Genomic DNA, 16,518 nt, shown 5'->3' with positions numbered 1-16,518 from the left:
GACCCTAGCCAACTTAGTCACTTGCGGTAAATTTATCAATGCAAAACAAAAATATTTACATAAGAGGGCTCTCACAATCAATCTTCAATCATGACCCTCCATGCTCTTTAAATAGAGATAGATATCCATTGGATTGAGCTTCACATGAAACTACATTCACTGAGCCTCATTGAGTTTAAAATAACGATGTGATGGGTCAATCAAAAAGACAAATTTCAAAATAACTCTACTCACAAAAACCTCTATTCAAAAACTTAAAACTTAAAATATTATAAAAAATAACCTCATAAAACTATACTTAAAATATTATAAAAAGTAACCACATGAAACTATAATATGTGTCATTTAAATATTAATGGTAATGGCAGATTTTGCATTTGATCTTACATTTCATCAAATGGGATTCACTGTGATAGGGCAGCCACTTTTAAGCCTGGCAAAATGTGACCATGGTTCCAAACTGAGATCGTGGTCTTCAACTTTCCACCTGCAAGACATACCGAAATCAGCAGTCACATTTTCCTCCTTTATCTAACACTTCAATCCTATATGGTGATTCTGATGAGAGAATTTTTGGACATTTGGATTCTGGGATAACAATTTTCAATGGAAATAGAATCATACAGCAAATCCAAGTTCTGTATATTCTATCTTTAGAGTAAAAAATCGTAGAAGTGGCAACTTACCTGTAACTAGTAACAAGGTGATGCAGAAACAATATCATCATAAGTTTCGCAAATTTCATTCCCAGACATGTTCTTGCACCTGCTCCGAAAGCTAAGAAACTATAAGGCTTTGGGTTTTCCTGCAACCACGGATTCATAGAAATTGAATCGACTAAGCCTGCTTTTACTGATAGTTAATGTATTAGTACAGTTAGAAGAATCCAAAAATTTTGGCTATGTTTTTTTAATGCAATTTATTGTAAGTTTATTGGGGCAATTTAAACTGCAATAGTCCTGTTATGAAGTGTCAGATAAATTATATTATTTAAGATTGAAATCACCGTAATTGAAACCATAAAATATTGGGAAACCAAATATTTTTGGTATAAAAAAATTGAGAGAGGAATAACTTGTTTACTAAAACTCATTTAGCTTTTTAGCGAAACATTCTTGTGAACAATAACCATACCAGGTCCCTGTCCACTGTGAAATAGTAAAGACTATAGATTGTGATTACGAGGTCCCTATTCACTGAGATTGTGAGCATTAGTGTTGATTATAAAAAATAGAAATCTATCTTTTATGGATCATAATTAAAAAAAAATAGTTTGTTGCTGAATAAATTTATATCATATAATTAAATGGTCTCAAAGTCGATAGATAGTTTTAGTCTTATAGGAATTTATTTAATATATGAGAGATAAATTTTTGGATATATGTAGATTACTTTAAACATATTTTTTATATCTAGATCTTTGAGATTTTGTTATGGTAAATAACAAATTTTATATTTTTTTCTTTATGTAATACTAGCTTAGATTCATTTTAACCTGGATTTATCAAGCTCCCAGAAGGATCCAACCTCACAAGTTGAGCCCCCATAGGGATCCAATCTCACAAGGTGCAAACTTCTTTTTTGAGTGTAAAACTTAAGGAAAAGTTTGCACTTCCAGAAATTTGATCTCTCTCAGTGCTTGATAGATACTGGTTAAGATGGATCTAGGCTGGTTATATATTACTATATAATATTTATATTCGTATCTATGTGTCTCTTTCTTATTCCCTCTCTTTATCTCACCACCCAAACATACACACTCTCTCTCCATATCTATCTCTCTCTCTCTCTCCCTCTTGCTCTCTACCTCTCTCTCTTCCCCTTCTCTCCCTCTCTCTCTTATCCAACCTCCCCCCTCACTCTCTCTCCATCACCCCCTTGTCACCCATTTTCTCTCTATACCTTTTTCCCTCTATGCCTTTTTTCTTCCTTCCCTCTCTCGCCCTGTCCAACTCAATCTCTCTCTGCTTCTCTATCTTGAGTCCTATCTCTCCCTTCCTCTCTCACCTCCCTTTATCTCTCTCCCCATCACTCTCTCTCTCTCTCTTCCCTCCAACTCTATCACTATCTCCCTCCCTCTCCCCTTCTCCCTCTCCCCTCCGTCTATGTGCCTCCCTCTCTCTCTCTTGCCCTTATCTCTCTCCCCTCCTCTTCTCTTTCCCTCCCTCACTCTCTCTCCATATCTCATCTCAGTTGTCACTCCCTCTCTCTCTTTTGCCCTTGTCTCTTCTCTCCCCTCCTCTTCTCTCTCTTCCCTCCTCTCCTCTCTCCCTCCCTCACTCTCTCTCCATATCTCAGTTGTCACTCCCTCTCTCTCTCCACCTCTATCTCTCTATGTGTTTGTTCTTTCCTCCCTCTCTTTCCACCTCTACCTCTCTATGTTTTTGTTCTTGCCTCCCTGCCTCTCCCCTCCAACTCCATCTCTTTCTCTCTCTCCTCTCCCATCCCTCTTCCTTCCTCTATCTTTTACCTCCCTTTCTCCATCTCCCCCATCACTCTATCTCTCTCTTTCTCTCTCTCTCTACACCCTCAGCTTTGTCACTATCTCCCTCCTTCTCTCCCCCTCCCCTTCTCTTCCCTTCACCTTGCTTGTTGTCATCGCTTGGATCATTGGTTAAGATGGATCTATGTTAGTTCTTACTAATACTATTTGTATTATATAAATTTCACATCTTTAAGTATAAAAGTAATCTCATTTTTTATTTTATTAAAACCTTAAATTAATTTCTATGGGAATATTTTTAGTAGTCATGAGCATAGAGGGTTTAGATGGGAATATTTTTAGCTTCAATTAGAAAAATGTTATAAAATTAAATTAAATTAATATATTTTTATTGTGAAAAAATTTATGGTTTTTGGGCATGTGGTATGGATAAACCATGGTATTGGCCTATGGTATTGTAAAAAATCCTATTTACATGTTAATAATATCCATGGTAAAGGGGGATGGATTCTCATGGTTAAGAATCTTGTTATATTATTATAAAATATTTTGATTGTGAAATAAGTCATGCTTTTTCGGTATGTGTTATTGTTTAGCCATGGTATTAGCCCATGTTATTGTAATAAATCTTGTTCACAAGTTCATAATATCACTGACAAACGGGGGTGAATATTTTGGTTGTCATGAAATAAGTTATAGTTTTTTGGCATACCTTATTGATATACCATGTTATTGGCCCATCTTATTGTGACAAAGTTTAGTCACAAGTTAATAATGAAATCAAAATATAACAAATTACATTTTATTATTTTTATTACTCTAACTTTTTATTATTAGTTAAGTCAACATTTGAAAATTTGCACGCAAACTTATTTATTTATTTTTTAATTAAATCGATATTTAGAATTGCTTACGTACTTACATTACACCTTCACATCTACTCTATACTAGGTTGTAGAGCGTCTCTCGGTGCAATTAACAAATTTGATACATTCTATTTTTCAGGGTTGTTGGACTATTTTAAATTAAAAATGTCTATAACATTTTAAGCACTATAAATCAATATTCTCCCACTATAAATCAATATTGGAGAATTCATGTGCTTTCTTTTCCACTTCTCCCTAAAAAAAAATATAAGATGTATACTTCCGAATTTTCCATATTGATTTTTAAAGAGTAAAATTTTTTTGGTACCTAATCGAATTGTAATTCAAGATTAGTAATTATGATTGAAACTACCAACAACAATAATAACTAACAAAAAAATGCAACTTACTGTAAACCTAGCAGGATTGAATTCCCTGGGCTGGCTGTATAAAGAAGGATCCATGTGCATGAAGCGAGCGTCGATATTCACTGTCCAGCCCTTCTTGACGTTGAAACCTAATTGACAAATTCATAAATTGAACTCTTCAACAATAAGATAATTGTTGGGAATACTTTCTGTAAGCTAATTGTTGGCCATACTTTCTGTAATTTTCTAACCACTGAGATGGAATATATTACCGTTGAGGATGCAGTCATTAATAGCAACTCGAGGAATCCATGACACAATAGAGGACAATCTCAAAACTTCCTTGACAACCTACCAGGAAAGTAAATGAAATGTCTTAATTCTTGCACAATGCAGAGCCACCAAATAGGATTCAAATGATCTGATCATATACATCAACAGAATGTGTTAATTGTTGCAGAGCCACCAGATGTCATAAAATAATATAATATATATGGAGAAGTAATTTGTTTTATAAGTTATTTTTAGGTTAATAGATGTTAAAAATATTTTTTTTTTTTATATATCTCATTTTAATTTTAATGACCATCTTTGTACCTTTAAAAAAATTATACGAGAGCTTTTTATTAATTTTGGAATTTTATTTTATTTTTTTATTTTGGGATTTTAACAATAATCTTTTTACACTCTTACCAAAAAATAAACTTTTTTAACAGTCACTATTAAATAAAGTCTTTTTAATTCTTTTTAAACCACCATTGGAATGTCTTTTTAATTTATTATTTATATAATATATATATATATATATAACAACTCTCCTTATCAATGTTCTTAATCTTAAAAATACTCTTTTTGCGTTAAAGATCTAATATTTAGAATGACAAATGATAATGATATTTCATATTCCGAAAATTTTAGGGATGAACATTTATTCGGAAGTGCATAAATTTTAGTGAATTTTATTAGTTTTTAATTTGCAAAATATAAAATATTTGGAAATATTTTTTTCAATATATTAAAATTGTTTTGCAACATTTTTAAAGATATTTCAAGTTTCCAATGATTTTATATCATTTTCATAAAATTTTTTTTCAATTTTTAAGCTAAAATAATTTTATTTTAAAAATTAGGTAAATCATTTTCAGATAAAAACAAAACGCAGTAGTTTAACTAAATTGCTTTTTTCCCTGAAAATCATGGAAATTCCAGCCATATTTTGATCAAATCTGGGCATGAATTTTTCTAAATCATAGTTATAACTCGAATTCAAGCTTGTGTGATCCATATCATGATGTATAGAGTTTTTCGGAAGAAGTCACATTGAAGATTTGGGTCAAGGCCTTTCTAACCAACAAGTGTGGTTCATCTTCACATTGAAGATTTGGGTCGAGGCCTTTCGAACCAACAAGTGTGGTTCATCTTCAAGACACGATGAACCACACTTGTTGGTTCGAAACGTCAACCCAAATCTTCAATGTGACTTCTTCCGAAAAACTCTTTATACATAATTATAATTGTTACTCTTCAATATTTTGGGTGCCTTAAAGGTTTTTGATGGTGTTGAATCCATTTCCACCATCAAAAACATGATTCAAACACTGCTATGACATGATTTTTTCAAATTTTTTTGCCTGGATTCCAGTCACTTTTAACCATCCCAACAATTCCAAAAGAAATTAACAAATCAATTTTTCTTTTAAACATGAAAAATCAACCTATTTACAAAATTTAATAATTCAAAATTTCATGCTCTATATTAAATTTTAAAACCCTCGTAATTTTCAATAAAATAACTTCTTAAATTTTTTAATAAAAAAAAATAATAATAATGGAAAACAAATACATTTTAGTAATAAAAATGTTTTGGCATAAGTGAGGAGCATTGAACAAAGTTTTGTAATCTTCATTTTGCAAAGTGGTTGTGAAGCTATCCTATTCTACTCTGAGGTTTCTTTCAATAATGAAATTATGTTTTTCCATAACTTACTTGTGAGACATATGTCATTTTTTTCACATCTTCCAGTGTTAGTGAACTGCCTGCTGTTTTCCTCTGCATGATCCTCAGTTGCTCCAGCTGTCTCAAAACAGTAATGGAAAATTTCAATGCTGCTTTAAATTTCATCTGTTGAAATATACCACACTTTCAACTTACTCTCAGTTTCTCCTGAACATCTGGATTTTCATCCAGATATTTGACCGCCCACATCATAGCAGCTGCGGTGGTGGTCTGCCCTGCTAGAATGAGAGTGAGAAGATTATCCTTGAGTTGGGTATCAGTCACTCTTTCATTCTCTGGGCACTCATCATCTCTCAACATGGACTGAAGAAAGTCATCATGCCATTCCTCTTTGTTCCTCCTCCTGGTTATTGCTTCGTCAAAAAACTGCATAACTTTTTCCCTGCCCTGCACGAAAAAAATTAAAAAATCTAATATAATAGATTTATCTTAAGATTCTTCTGGAGCAGAGGAATGGATTGGAATTCTTCTAAAGTAGAGGAATGAAAAAAAAAAATCAAACAATATCAAGATAATGCATTTAGATACAAAGTTACAACTGGATGTGCATGTATCAAAATAAAAGTTCAGATACAAAGTTATAAATTATGATTATAAATTTATAAGTTTCTAGATGGGTATGTATCAAAATAAAAATTTGGAAACAAATTTATTAGGATAATTTATTTTTTGGGATTTGAAAATAGATGGAGGAAATAATATCCAACCCATAAATTATCTTATTAGAAAATATATTTTTTTTAACAATGTTAAGAGTAGATGAGTTTAAAATCAGAAGAGTAAAATATGCATATTTTTATAAGCTGTAACAATATTTCTTGTCTTATAAACAAAACAATCTTATACACCAATTTGATGTTTGGTTTTACTAATGAAATTCCTGAGCATAAAAAGATATTTGTCTCACAAACAAAAAAATCAAAAAAATATTAGACACCAACTTGATATTTGACTTAACCATGATCTTAAAATTAGATTATTGTGAAAATCAAATTATTAATTTATTATTATAAAATGCCAATAATAACAAGCAGATTCAAACTAACAATTGCAAGCCTTTGGGACACATAGAAGCACCAGGTTGAGCGATGGCGAACCCTAGATCCTCTGTCTCCGTGCCCTCGGCCGCCGTCGGCTCTCGGCATGCTCTGCGTGAGAAGGGGTTTGAGAGTTCTAAGCTAAGACTCAAAGGCTATCTCTCAGAAGCAGATCAGCAGCATGATTTAGCCATGTTCACCGGCTTGAACCCCAGCACCGACGCCTCCATGCCTTATGCCGTCGCAGGGTTTCAGATTGTTCCGGCTGCGATGGGGACGGAGAGATCTGGGCAAAGATCAAAGGGCTTTCACTCACATGCAGGCACACAAGATTCCCAAGCCATCATTACGGATGCTGCAGATCTAAAAGAACCTGCAATCCTCTTGGCCGAATGCTCCCGGAAAGCCTGGATCCGGCCCCCTGTCTCCACGACGCGCCTATGCAGGCCCCTTTCGATGGTTGGAGCAGCGAACAAGACAGATCGTGCAGATCCATTGGCCTATCCTCGGTCCAGAGTTTCCAGAAAGGAAGGAATGGCGTCTATCAGATGCACGGAGCCCCTGCCACTTAGACAACTGCGGGATCCGAAAATTTATCAAGGCATCTGCCTTGCCCCTCCACAGATCGATTGGGGACAAAGGCTTTCAGAGACTTCCTCTTCCTTCCAGATTCAAATCAGGCTTCTTTCTGGCAAAACTATGCTTCAATGGGTCTGCCAGACGGATCTAGTGCGGAATCTCAAGCATGCATTGGACATCAAACTGGGGATCCCGTCTGCAGCTCAAAGGCTTCTCTTCGAAGGTAAACATCTTGAGGATCTCTTCCCTATTTCTTCTTACGACATTGTGAAAGATGCATCTATTATCTTAACCCTTCGGCTTCGAGGAGGAGCTTTGGGAGAGCCTTCTTCAGCTAAGGCTTTTTCGTATAAGGATGCTGTCCATGCCAAACAGTCTGAAAAGACAGATCCACCAATGCAGTATTCACCCAAGCCTTTCTTGGTTGACAAAGTGGAGGAAGTCCCCTCAGTTGAGATCTCTTACCCTGATCTTGAAGACGAAACCCAGAAATTTGCTGAAAGAGCCATCATCTGCAGATTCAATGGGCTCTGGCCGCGCTCACAGGATCTGTATGACTGGATCAAAGATAACTGGACTGACCGCTGCAAGGTTTATTTCTGTGCAAAAGGATATTTCATAGTGCTGTTTGACGACCTCGAGCATTGCTACAATGCCCTCGACGAAGGACCTTGGTTCTTGGGAGAAGCTGGCCTCTTCCTCACTCCATGGTTTCCAGACTTTGACCCAGCCACAGCAGTTATCACCAAAGCCCCGGTATGGATCAGACTTCCAAATCTCCCTGTTCACCTATGGCGTACAGAAGTATACAGGCAAATCGGCAATACCTTGGGTAGCTTTCTCACGGGAGACTATAAGAGAGAGAGGCAGGGGCTCTATACATATGCCAGAGTTTGTGTGGAGCTTGATTTAAGCAAGGGATTGCCAGAGTACATCAATCTCAAGATCAAGGACTTTATCTGGACCCAGTTTTTAGAGTACGAAAACACTGCCTTCAGATGCCGTCATTGTCACCTAACAGGGCATCTGCATCACTCTTGCCCATCGCTGTCAGCAAGAGCGAAAAAGGGCCTCTTCGCTCATTCTAAGCCCAAACGTTGGGCTCCTTGTCCTCAGCAGCCAGCTGGAAGCTCCAGCTCCCCTTGTATGGAGAAGGAGGAAAGAGAGTCAGAACCAGATCAGACGCAGCAGCCGATGGAACCGCCACCGGTCAACATGGGGATCTCCCAGGTCTCAGCTATCTCCCAGAAACGTCCCCATGAGACTTCTTCCTCGGATTCAGAGAAGGAGACCCCGATGATAGAGAACTCCAGTCTTCAAGTTGTTCTAGCCCATCCTCCCCAGGATGGCTGGACAAAAGTCAACAAAAAGAAAGGGAAAAAACATTGTGGAGCAGTCATTGCCCCGCAGGGGTAACAGCCTAACAGTTTGTATTTGCTAGCGAATCAGTTGATGTAGCTGAGCTTGTATCTTCCTCCGAGACCGAGGTTGATGATCCCATCATTTCCGGTCTGTCGGTCTTTTGTTTTTCCTGTAGCTCTGTGATTGTTTTTTTCTTCCGGGACCGAGGTTGATGACTCCATCATTTCCGGTCCGACGGTCTTTTGCCTTTCCAGATTGTACAATACTTTACTTAATAGATTTAGTCTTTTACCGAGAAAAAAAAACAAGCAGATTCAAACTACAATTACTAAGTTCCACTAATTCAGTTAGAGAGATTAGAAAATTCGGTTCCTCTGGCTCATTATTGAGTGGCTCTAATGGTTAATAGCATGTGTTTCCTCCTAAGAGGTCACGGGTTCAAAACTAAAGGGGTAGAGTCGCAGTCAAATAGCTACGCGGAGGTGGGTGCCTTGTCCCACAAACAAGGGGATCTCATACACCAATTTGGTCCCTTGTCCCACAAACAAGGGGGTAATTCTCCCTTGTTCCACAAACAAAAAGGTCTCAGACACCAATTTGGTGACATAATAATTCTATTTAACTAATTTGAATTTGTAACTTCTTACCCAGAAACATAAACATATGTTCTTTACAATTAAACCTAGTCAATATGTTGATTGCAAATTTAGACCACTAAAATAAAGATACTAAAAAAACTATTATTCCCAATAAGACACCTATTTTACAAGTCTTATTTAATAGCTCAGCGTGCAACCATTCTATTTTACAAGTCTTATTTAATAGCTCAGCGTGCAACCATTTTATTAGTAAATTGATTTAAAATAGGTCCTAATTTGATTCCTAAACTTAATTTGATTGTGTATTTTTGAAATATTCTGAAATTTAATAAACAAAATAAAATAAAAAATTACTTCAAAACTTTCCCAAAATCCACCGTCTAAATATAAATAATAATTTCATAATATTTCCTAAATCAGACAATGACTTCATCTGACAGCCGTGGAGTGTAATCATCTCAGATCTAAGTTCAGATGGATATGTAACTGTTATAACTATACCTTCATGCCTCTGTAGAAGCGAGTGCCTGGAAGCTTGATTGGAAGGGACAGCATTGCATCTGAGACAGAGTCAACATTCTTCCTAAGATAATGGAGCCTCTCATCGCCCTGAACGCTCATAAGCATATCGCATATTATCTCGAAGGTAATCTGCAAATCATATAATACTATAACACTGAGCCATGGCTAAAAGAAACTGTTTGATCCTGATAACAGGAAATGAAAAAAAAATCACAGGGAACTACTCATACATTCAAGGTATAATCGATCACTCGGATTGGGGTCTTTTTATGTTCCCACTGGCGGATTGTAAGAAGAAAAAGCTTGTCCATTCGTTCCAGAGATTTGGCCAGGGCTTCTGTGGAGAACAGAGCACTGAGGTGTTGTCTCAGATTGTCATGGCTTTGTTGTTTAACGCAGAGCAGACTTTGATCCCCTACCGCATCGTGCATAGATTTAATATAACTCTTAGCAAACTGTGAGAATTCTCCCCGGAAAATGGCCTTGGCCACCTCTGTGCCTGGTATAAATACATGAGTTTTTCCAAAAATTCTTGTCTTAAACACCTCTCCAAACCTGCAACCGAGACCCACATGAAATTTTTCATTAATCCACAGATACCCATATATTTTGGTAGCAAAAGAAGGTTACATACTGACCTTTGATGGCGTTCCGTTACGAATTCATAGACCCCTTTCGAGCTTTTATTCGCAGCAATGAAGGCCAGAGTCTCCCCAATTAAGGGCCAACCATAGCTTCCTGGAGGCTCAGGATGGCGTGGGTTGCAGCAGAGTGGGTGAGAGAAGACGAAGTGAGCGACAAGGAGTGCCAGGAAAATCCCTCCAATGATATAATAGTGAGGCTGGCTAAGCATCTGCCAAAAACACAACCATCCTCCTGCCATTCTGCAAAGAGGATTTAGCAGAACCAAAGTTGTTTTCTCCATGACTGTCCCTTCATTGCAACCATGGTCTCAATGACTCTGGATTTTATGATTGATGAGTTTCTTTGGAGCCAAATTGATTTATAGAGGTGTAGTCATGTTTTTCTTAATTTGATTTTATGATTGATGAGTTTCTTGGGAGCCAAATTGATTTGTAGAAGTGTAGTTAATTTTTATTTTATTTTTTTGGAATTTGATGATATAATTTTTTTGTTTAAATTGTTCAAAATGCATTTTTGAGTATATAAATGAATTCTGCCCTCTGAAAATTTCTAAGATATTTTATTTCAACAGTAAAACTTAAGATTTCAAAAATTCTTTATTAAATTTTAGCTAAAATTGCTCTGAACAATTGTCTAGGAAAAAAAAAATTGTAATTTTTAAACTACATATATTTATATAAAAGATGTATGTGTTATATATATATATATATATATATAAGGTTGATATTGTGTTTATTTTGAAATAATGATTATGAAATTTTAATTTAATTATCAATAATTATTAGGTGGATAAATAGGGATTTAATTTTCATACAATATTTCTAATAATAATTAGAATACAAGGTTGAGATTTATATTAAAAATAGTTATACCCTTTTACTTTTCACTTTTCACTTTAATTTTAAAAATGTTATATCTACAAGTGTCATTGAACTTTTATTGCTTATTGTTACTTTGTTATGTTTTTCATATATATGTGTGTGTGTGTGTGTGTGTGAATTTGAGCGTGCATATTTTCAAAGTTAAAATTTGAGTGTGCAGATTTTCAAAATTAGAATTTATAGTGTTTATGTGTTTTTTCTTAGGGAGAAAATAATGATATTTTAGGTAGACGCTCCACTCATATATATCTTTTTAACTAATATTTTAAATTTTTTCAAATAATAATAATAATAGTAATAATAATTAAAAATTAAAAATTAAAAATATAATTTAGTTAATTTTTATGAAAATTTTAAATTTTAATAATATAAGATGTATCATAAAATAAATATTTTGATACTTATTATAACTATATAATTTAATAAATTAAATGATAATTAAGAAAATATTTAATTTTATACCTGTAATTTTAAGATTACAAATTAAATACTATTATAAAAATAACGATTTTAAATTATTTTTATAAATATTATTTAAACTCAAATATTTTTAAATTTTAATCAAATTTAAATTTTTTATTTTTTATTCAAAATCAAATTTAAAAATATTACTAAAATCACAAATTTGAATGGTTAAAATAAACCATCTTAATTCAACAAAAGATTTTGAAAACATTGATATTATATAACTCTAACAAGTTCATTTTTTGTATTCCATAAATAATGATGTAGTAAAGCTTTCAATAGGTGTCTTGTGCCGATGATACTTTTGCATTTATGGGGTTAGTTTTGACTCCTTTTATCCGTTTATGTCCCTTGTTTCAATTTGAATTTATTTTCCAAATGTGTTAGGATAGTGGATATTTTTCATAATATTATCATATAAATAATAATAATAAATTTAATTTATAAATTAATTACTTTATTAATTAATTACTTTATTAATTAAATTAATAAAAGAATTAATCATAGTTTTTATTTTTTATTTTGATAAAAATTAGAATAAAATTTACAATAAAATTACATAAAAATAGTACAATATAAACTTTCTCATATGAAAGTGATGAAAGAGAAGATTTCATCTTTGATAAATTGTTTTTATAAGATAATGGATAATGTAAAAATATATTTTTCCTAAAGTTTTTTCTTATTAGATATAGTGAAATCTAGAGTTCACTAGTTAATCAATTAAGTTTCCTTGTTAGAGGGGCAGAGGGATGCAAGTCTTTCTTCAAAACTTCTATGAAGGAGAGGGAACATAAGACTTCATATTCACCCATTTATTCATCCTTTTTCTTTGTTTCTTCTTCCAACTCCTCTTCATTAAATTCTAAATCCTTATATTGGGGGATTACCAATCTTTACCTAAATGGGATCCTATTGATATTATTTGGTGTTATGTTCTTTTTTTCCTCTTAAACTTTAACTATTGATCTAGTTTTAAGATCGAAGTGGGTCTTATGAATATCTCTCTCTACCCTTTCCTCTTCCACTTCCTCCTATTCAAGAACTTCAAATATGTTGTTGGATGGGATTGACGGGCCTAACCAAGGCCTTTTTGCAAGTTGTGATCCCTTGGATTGCTACTTTTTATGTCTTTTGGAAACTTGTTTGAATACTTCCTACTCATTATCGTTCTCGGAAGCTAAAGCCTACTTTGAAAGGGGTTGTGTTCCTTGAGTTCTTGGGCAACTTTTTACAAAGTGTCCATACTTGTGGCGGGAGTTACACTTAAAGTGAGTCTTCTTCTAATTAAGGGCTTGTAAATGAATCTAACCCTCCATGTTTAGTTTAATCACCTCTGTAAGGCCCTTCTATAACCCTATTTCCACACAAATTCTGGCACAAGAAAAGATATTCCCTTTTAGCTCACTCAATCAATATAGCAACACAAGTTCTCTCTAGTAAATTTATGAGAAGCTCCATCCCAAAATATGATGGGGATGTGCAACAACTTGATCCATATAAGGGCAACACAATTTCCATGTCTAATTCAAAATCTAAAGTCCCTTCCATAAGGAACATTCTTGGAACCCATGAAATAGGGACCCAATCTGAATATCTAGTCCCTCTCCTTTTTGTTGCTAAACAAAAAATAATAATAACCTCTTCCAAAATAAAAATGAGAGACATGGTATAGAACAAAATCTCAATGTTTTATGATTCATACTTAGACTACTTGAAGGTTGGGTCAAAGACTTGCGAACTTTCCAATTAAGGCATCCTCACAATAAAATGGCTTACTTTTTTTCCTTGGGAGACAAAATGTCCAACTTGGAAATGGCTTCAACCCTTTTAAAAAATCTTCTCTTCACCACCATTTCTCTCTAGAAATATTTGAAAATCAAATTATAGAAACAAAAGTTTCATCTTTGTGATTGATGATTGTATCCATGATAAAATAATGACAAAAACAATCTCTGGACCTCATCCAAGGTCATTCAATTTCAAATGTGACAGGCTTCAATAGATTTAATGCACTAAAATTTCACACCCTTGAATATAGGACTCTCAGCTTGCTTTGCTCTATATTGGTCAACTTCTATTTAACAACTCATTGCTCCCTTAAACGCACAACTTTTGCTAGTGGTTTTGATGGAAACGATCTATTTCACGACTTATTCTTCAAGCAATAGCAATCTAATTATTATATGTGGATGGAGATTTCATATATCAATGATAAGAATATTTTTATAGCAAATGTTATTTTGTGTTAAAGAACATTTTTCCTCGCATTTGGCTTCACAAGAAACAATATTTCAATTAATACTTATAGTTGGAGATTCCATGTTAATGATAAGAAGACCTATATAACAATATGTCATTTTCCCCCTATTGGTTCTACCTTTTGTAAGAAAAACAATATAGATAGAAATTGTCCTTACAATGGCTTAGAATGAGATATTTACATTCTAAGAAATGAAGGCATTGCCTCTTGCTAGGAGCCTTTACTGTTAGAATAGAAATTAATCAAGTTATTATTTTAAACAATGATTCCAACCCTAATCCTCTACAGCTAAATGATGACCTATTTTTAGCTAACATATACAAAAGAAAGCCTTGATTAAAAAAAAAAAAAATTGGTACCAAGCTAATCAAGGTCTACAATTTTCAAGATCTATAATTTGCAATGGTCTAATGAAGTGGCCAAACTCTGACTAGATGACCTGTATTCGTGGCCTTAGTAGTAGTGTTGTAGAATGACAATGAGCCCAACTTTGATTATAGACCTTTTGATCCAAATTGGATCACTATATTGTTTTTCATCCATCTTGATGCATTTGGGGTGGAAAAAGTGGAGGAATCATTTCACGGGACCATTTTTACTAGCAGGACCTAGTTTGGCAAAACGGGGTTTGAAACCTTTCAGGAGCGTTTTGAGGCATCAAATGATGTTTTTTGGGGGTAAAACTTTTTCGCAAAAGAGAAACACTTTTTCATGTTATTCTACACATAGAGAGCTTTCCTACGACGCAAGAATCGCATCAATCAGAGTCCGTATGTAAAAGTTATCCCATTCAGAAGTTGACCTTCCTGTTTTCACACCTATAGTTTGGGAGGATGTTGCGCCAACCCCCATCATTCATGGAAAATGGGCTAGCCATGTGTTTATGATGTAAAATACTCTACAAGATTCTATTTTGTAACTCTAGTTAAGAGTTGATGTAGTCAAACTTAACCCCTAGTAGGCTATCGGGTTGTGTTATGACCGGGCCACTAGGAGGAAGAGGCATTCTATTCTTTCGAGAGAATTTTGTTCCATAGTTGAGAAAATATATCTAGGAGAGATAGGAGGTAGAGCACACAGAGAGGATTTGTGCACTATAGCAGCCCACGGGCCACATGCATTACTTCTTTGTATCTGCAACCATATTTCCAGACAAAGAAAGAGAGCGAAGCAGCCTCACCTTCTAGCTGGGTTTTCTCCCGAAAGGGTTTCCCAGAGAGCATATCTTGTGTATTATGTCTATGTGAGTTTATTTTGTCATTCTCTACTTCTCTGCTTGATTTACTTTTACATGCATGCTCTAATTACAGTTAATTTTACAGATCTGGAAATTAAATAAAATTGTAATAGTGTAGAATCTCAGATTTTTAATATAATATTATCAGATATGTTGTGACGAACTATCCAGTGGAAAAATCCACAGCAGTTTACGGATCACCTTTAACTTAAATCTAAATTTTTCATGCACAAAATCCTCATTAAAGATATTCTAATAACCAAATGTACTTGATCTTTAAAAATAATAAAGTTGATATTTCTTAAAAGTTTTAAATACTATGTTAAATGTCTTATTAAATAAGAACAATATTAAAACCTTCTATCATAATTTTACTACAACCTTCATTACTTCCATTAAAAAGTTCTATATTGAGGTGTTCTATAAAAAGAAAAATAGAACAACCAACTCTTGGTATGATAAAGATTGTAAGATTGCTAGAAAAATCATTAGGGATGCTTCTAACGAGTCCTTAAAATCCAACGGGATAAATAGGTACAATTCCCTAATTAAAAGGAAAAAAAAATGCCATATAGATAGAAAGCATGAGAATCTTTTGCACCTATCTAAGTTAGATCCTAACTTTCAAGGTAATTTCTTAGCCATAAAACCAAAGAAAACAATATGATTCCCTTTAGGGACTAGAGTTCCCACCTTAAATGTCTTTATAAATCCCTTTATGTCATGGACAATATCTAAACCCTTTCTACAAAGGAAAAAATATTTTCTATAGAGGACATAGAATTTGTGGTAGGTAGCTTGCAAAAAGAGAAACTAAGGACATCAAAGGATACCAAGTAGAATCTTAAAATTTCAAGGGCCTATTGTTATCCCTCACATCCACAAGTTGTTTAGGCTCCCCTAAACATTAGACTCAAAGCCTCATTCTACCCAATTTTAAAAGTGGGTAAAATATTATCCCTCTAATTATATGACTATTATGATTAACCCCTTTTTAGCGAAGTTATATGCAATTATTTTTTAAAAGAAGCTTAGTGTATGGAAAAAAAGTTATGGAAACAGAGTGAAATGACCTAGGTTAGATTTAGGAGCCATCATTCAATTGTGGAACACTTTACTACACTTACATTGTATAGGAGTGTCACAATAATAAAACCAATCTCTTGTATTGTTTCATTGATTTTAGAAAAAAAATTGACATAGTACCTAAGACTAACCTTTGAAATAAATTAGA

General features: G+C 34.0%; 1 protein-coding gene across 1 annotated transcript; it reads right to left on the bottom strand.

Moving 5' to 3' along the window:
• Positions 1 to 287: 287 nt before the first annotated feature.
• On the bottom strand, positions 288 to 10,805 carry LOC149263973 (abscisic acid 8'-hydroxylase 1-like). The gene is made up of 9 exons (XM_089388702.1): positions 10,432 to 10,805; positions 10,024 to 10,348; positions 9,773 to 9,922; positions 5,830 to 6,081; positions 5,665 to 5,751; positions 3,950 to 4,028; positions 3,720 to 3,826; positions 687 to 805; positions 288 to 487 (listed from the first exon to the last, which is right to left on the bottom strand). The coding sequence occupies exons 1-9, from the start codon at positions 10,716 to 10,718 to the stop codon at positions 394 to 396; spliced, it is 1,500 nt and encodes a 499-aa protein (XP_089244828.1). The 5' UTR covers positions 10,719 to 10,805; the 3' UTR covers positions 288 to 393.
• Between the last annotated feature and the right edge of the window lie 5,713 nt (positions 10,806 to 16,518).

Source organism: Pinus tabuliformis, chromosome 6, assembly GCF_031772625.1.
Source record: "Pinus tabuliformis cultivar Carrire ecotype Pingquan chromosome 6, CPIR1, whole genome shotgun sequence".
NCBI classification, from domain to species: Eukaryota; Viridiplantae; Streptophyta; class Pinopsida; order Pinales; family Pinaceae; genus Pinus; species Pinus tabuliformis.
This window is presented reverse-complemented; position numbering and strand designations above follow the sequence as displayed.

Coding starts and splice junctions, on each gene's coding strand:
- LOC149263973 (XM_089388702.1), bottom strand. CDS start 10,718: ATGGAGAAAACAACTTTGGTTCTGCTAAATCCTCTTTGCAGAATGGCA. Junction 9,923..10,023: donor TGATCGATTATACCTTGAAT/GTATGAGTAGTT, acceptor TATGATTTGCAG/ATTACCTTCGAGATAATATG. Junction 6,082..9,772: donor GCTTCTACAGAGGCATGAAG/GTATAGTTATAA, acceptor TTTTTCGTGCAG/GGCAGGGAAAAAGTTATGCA.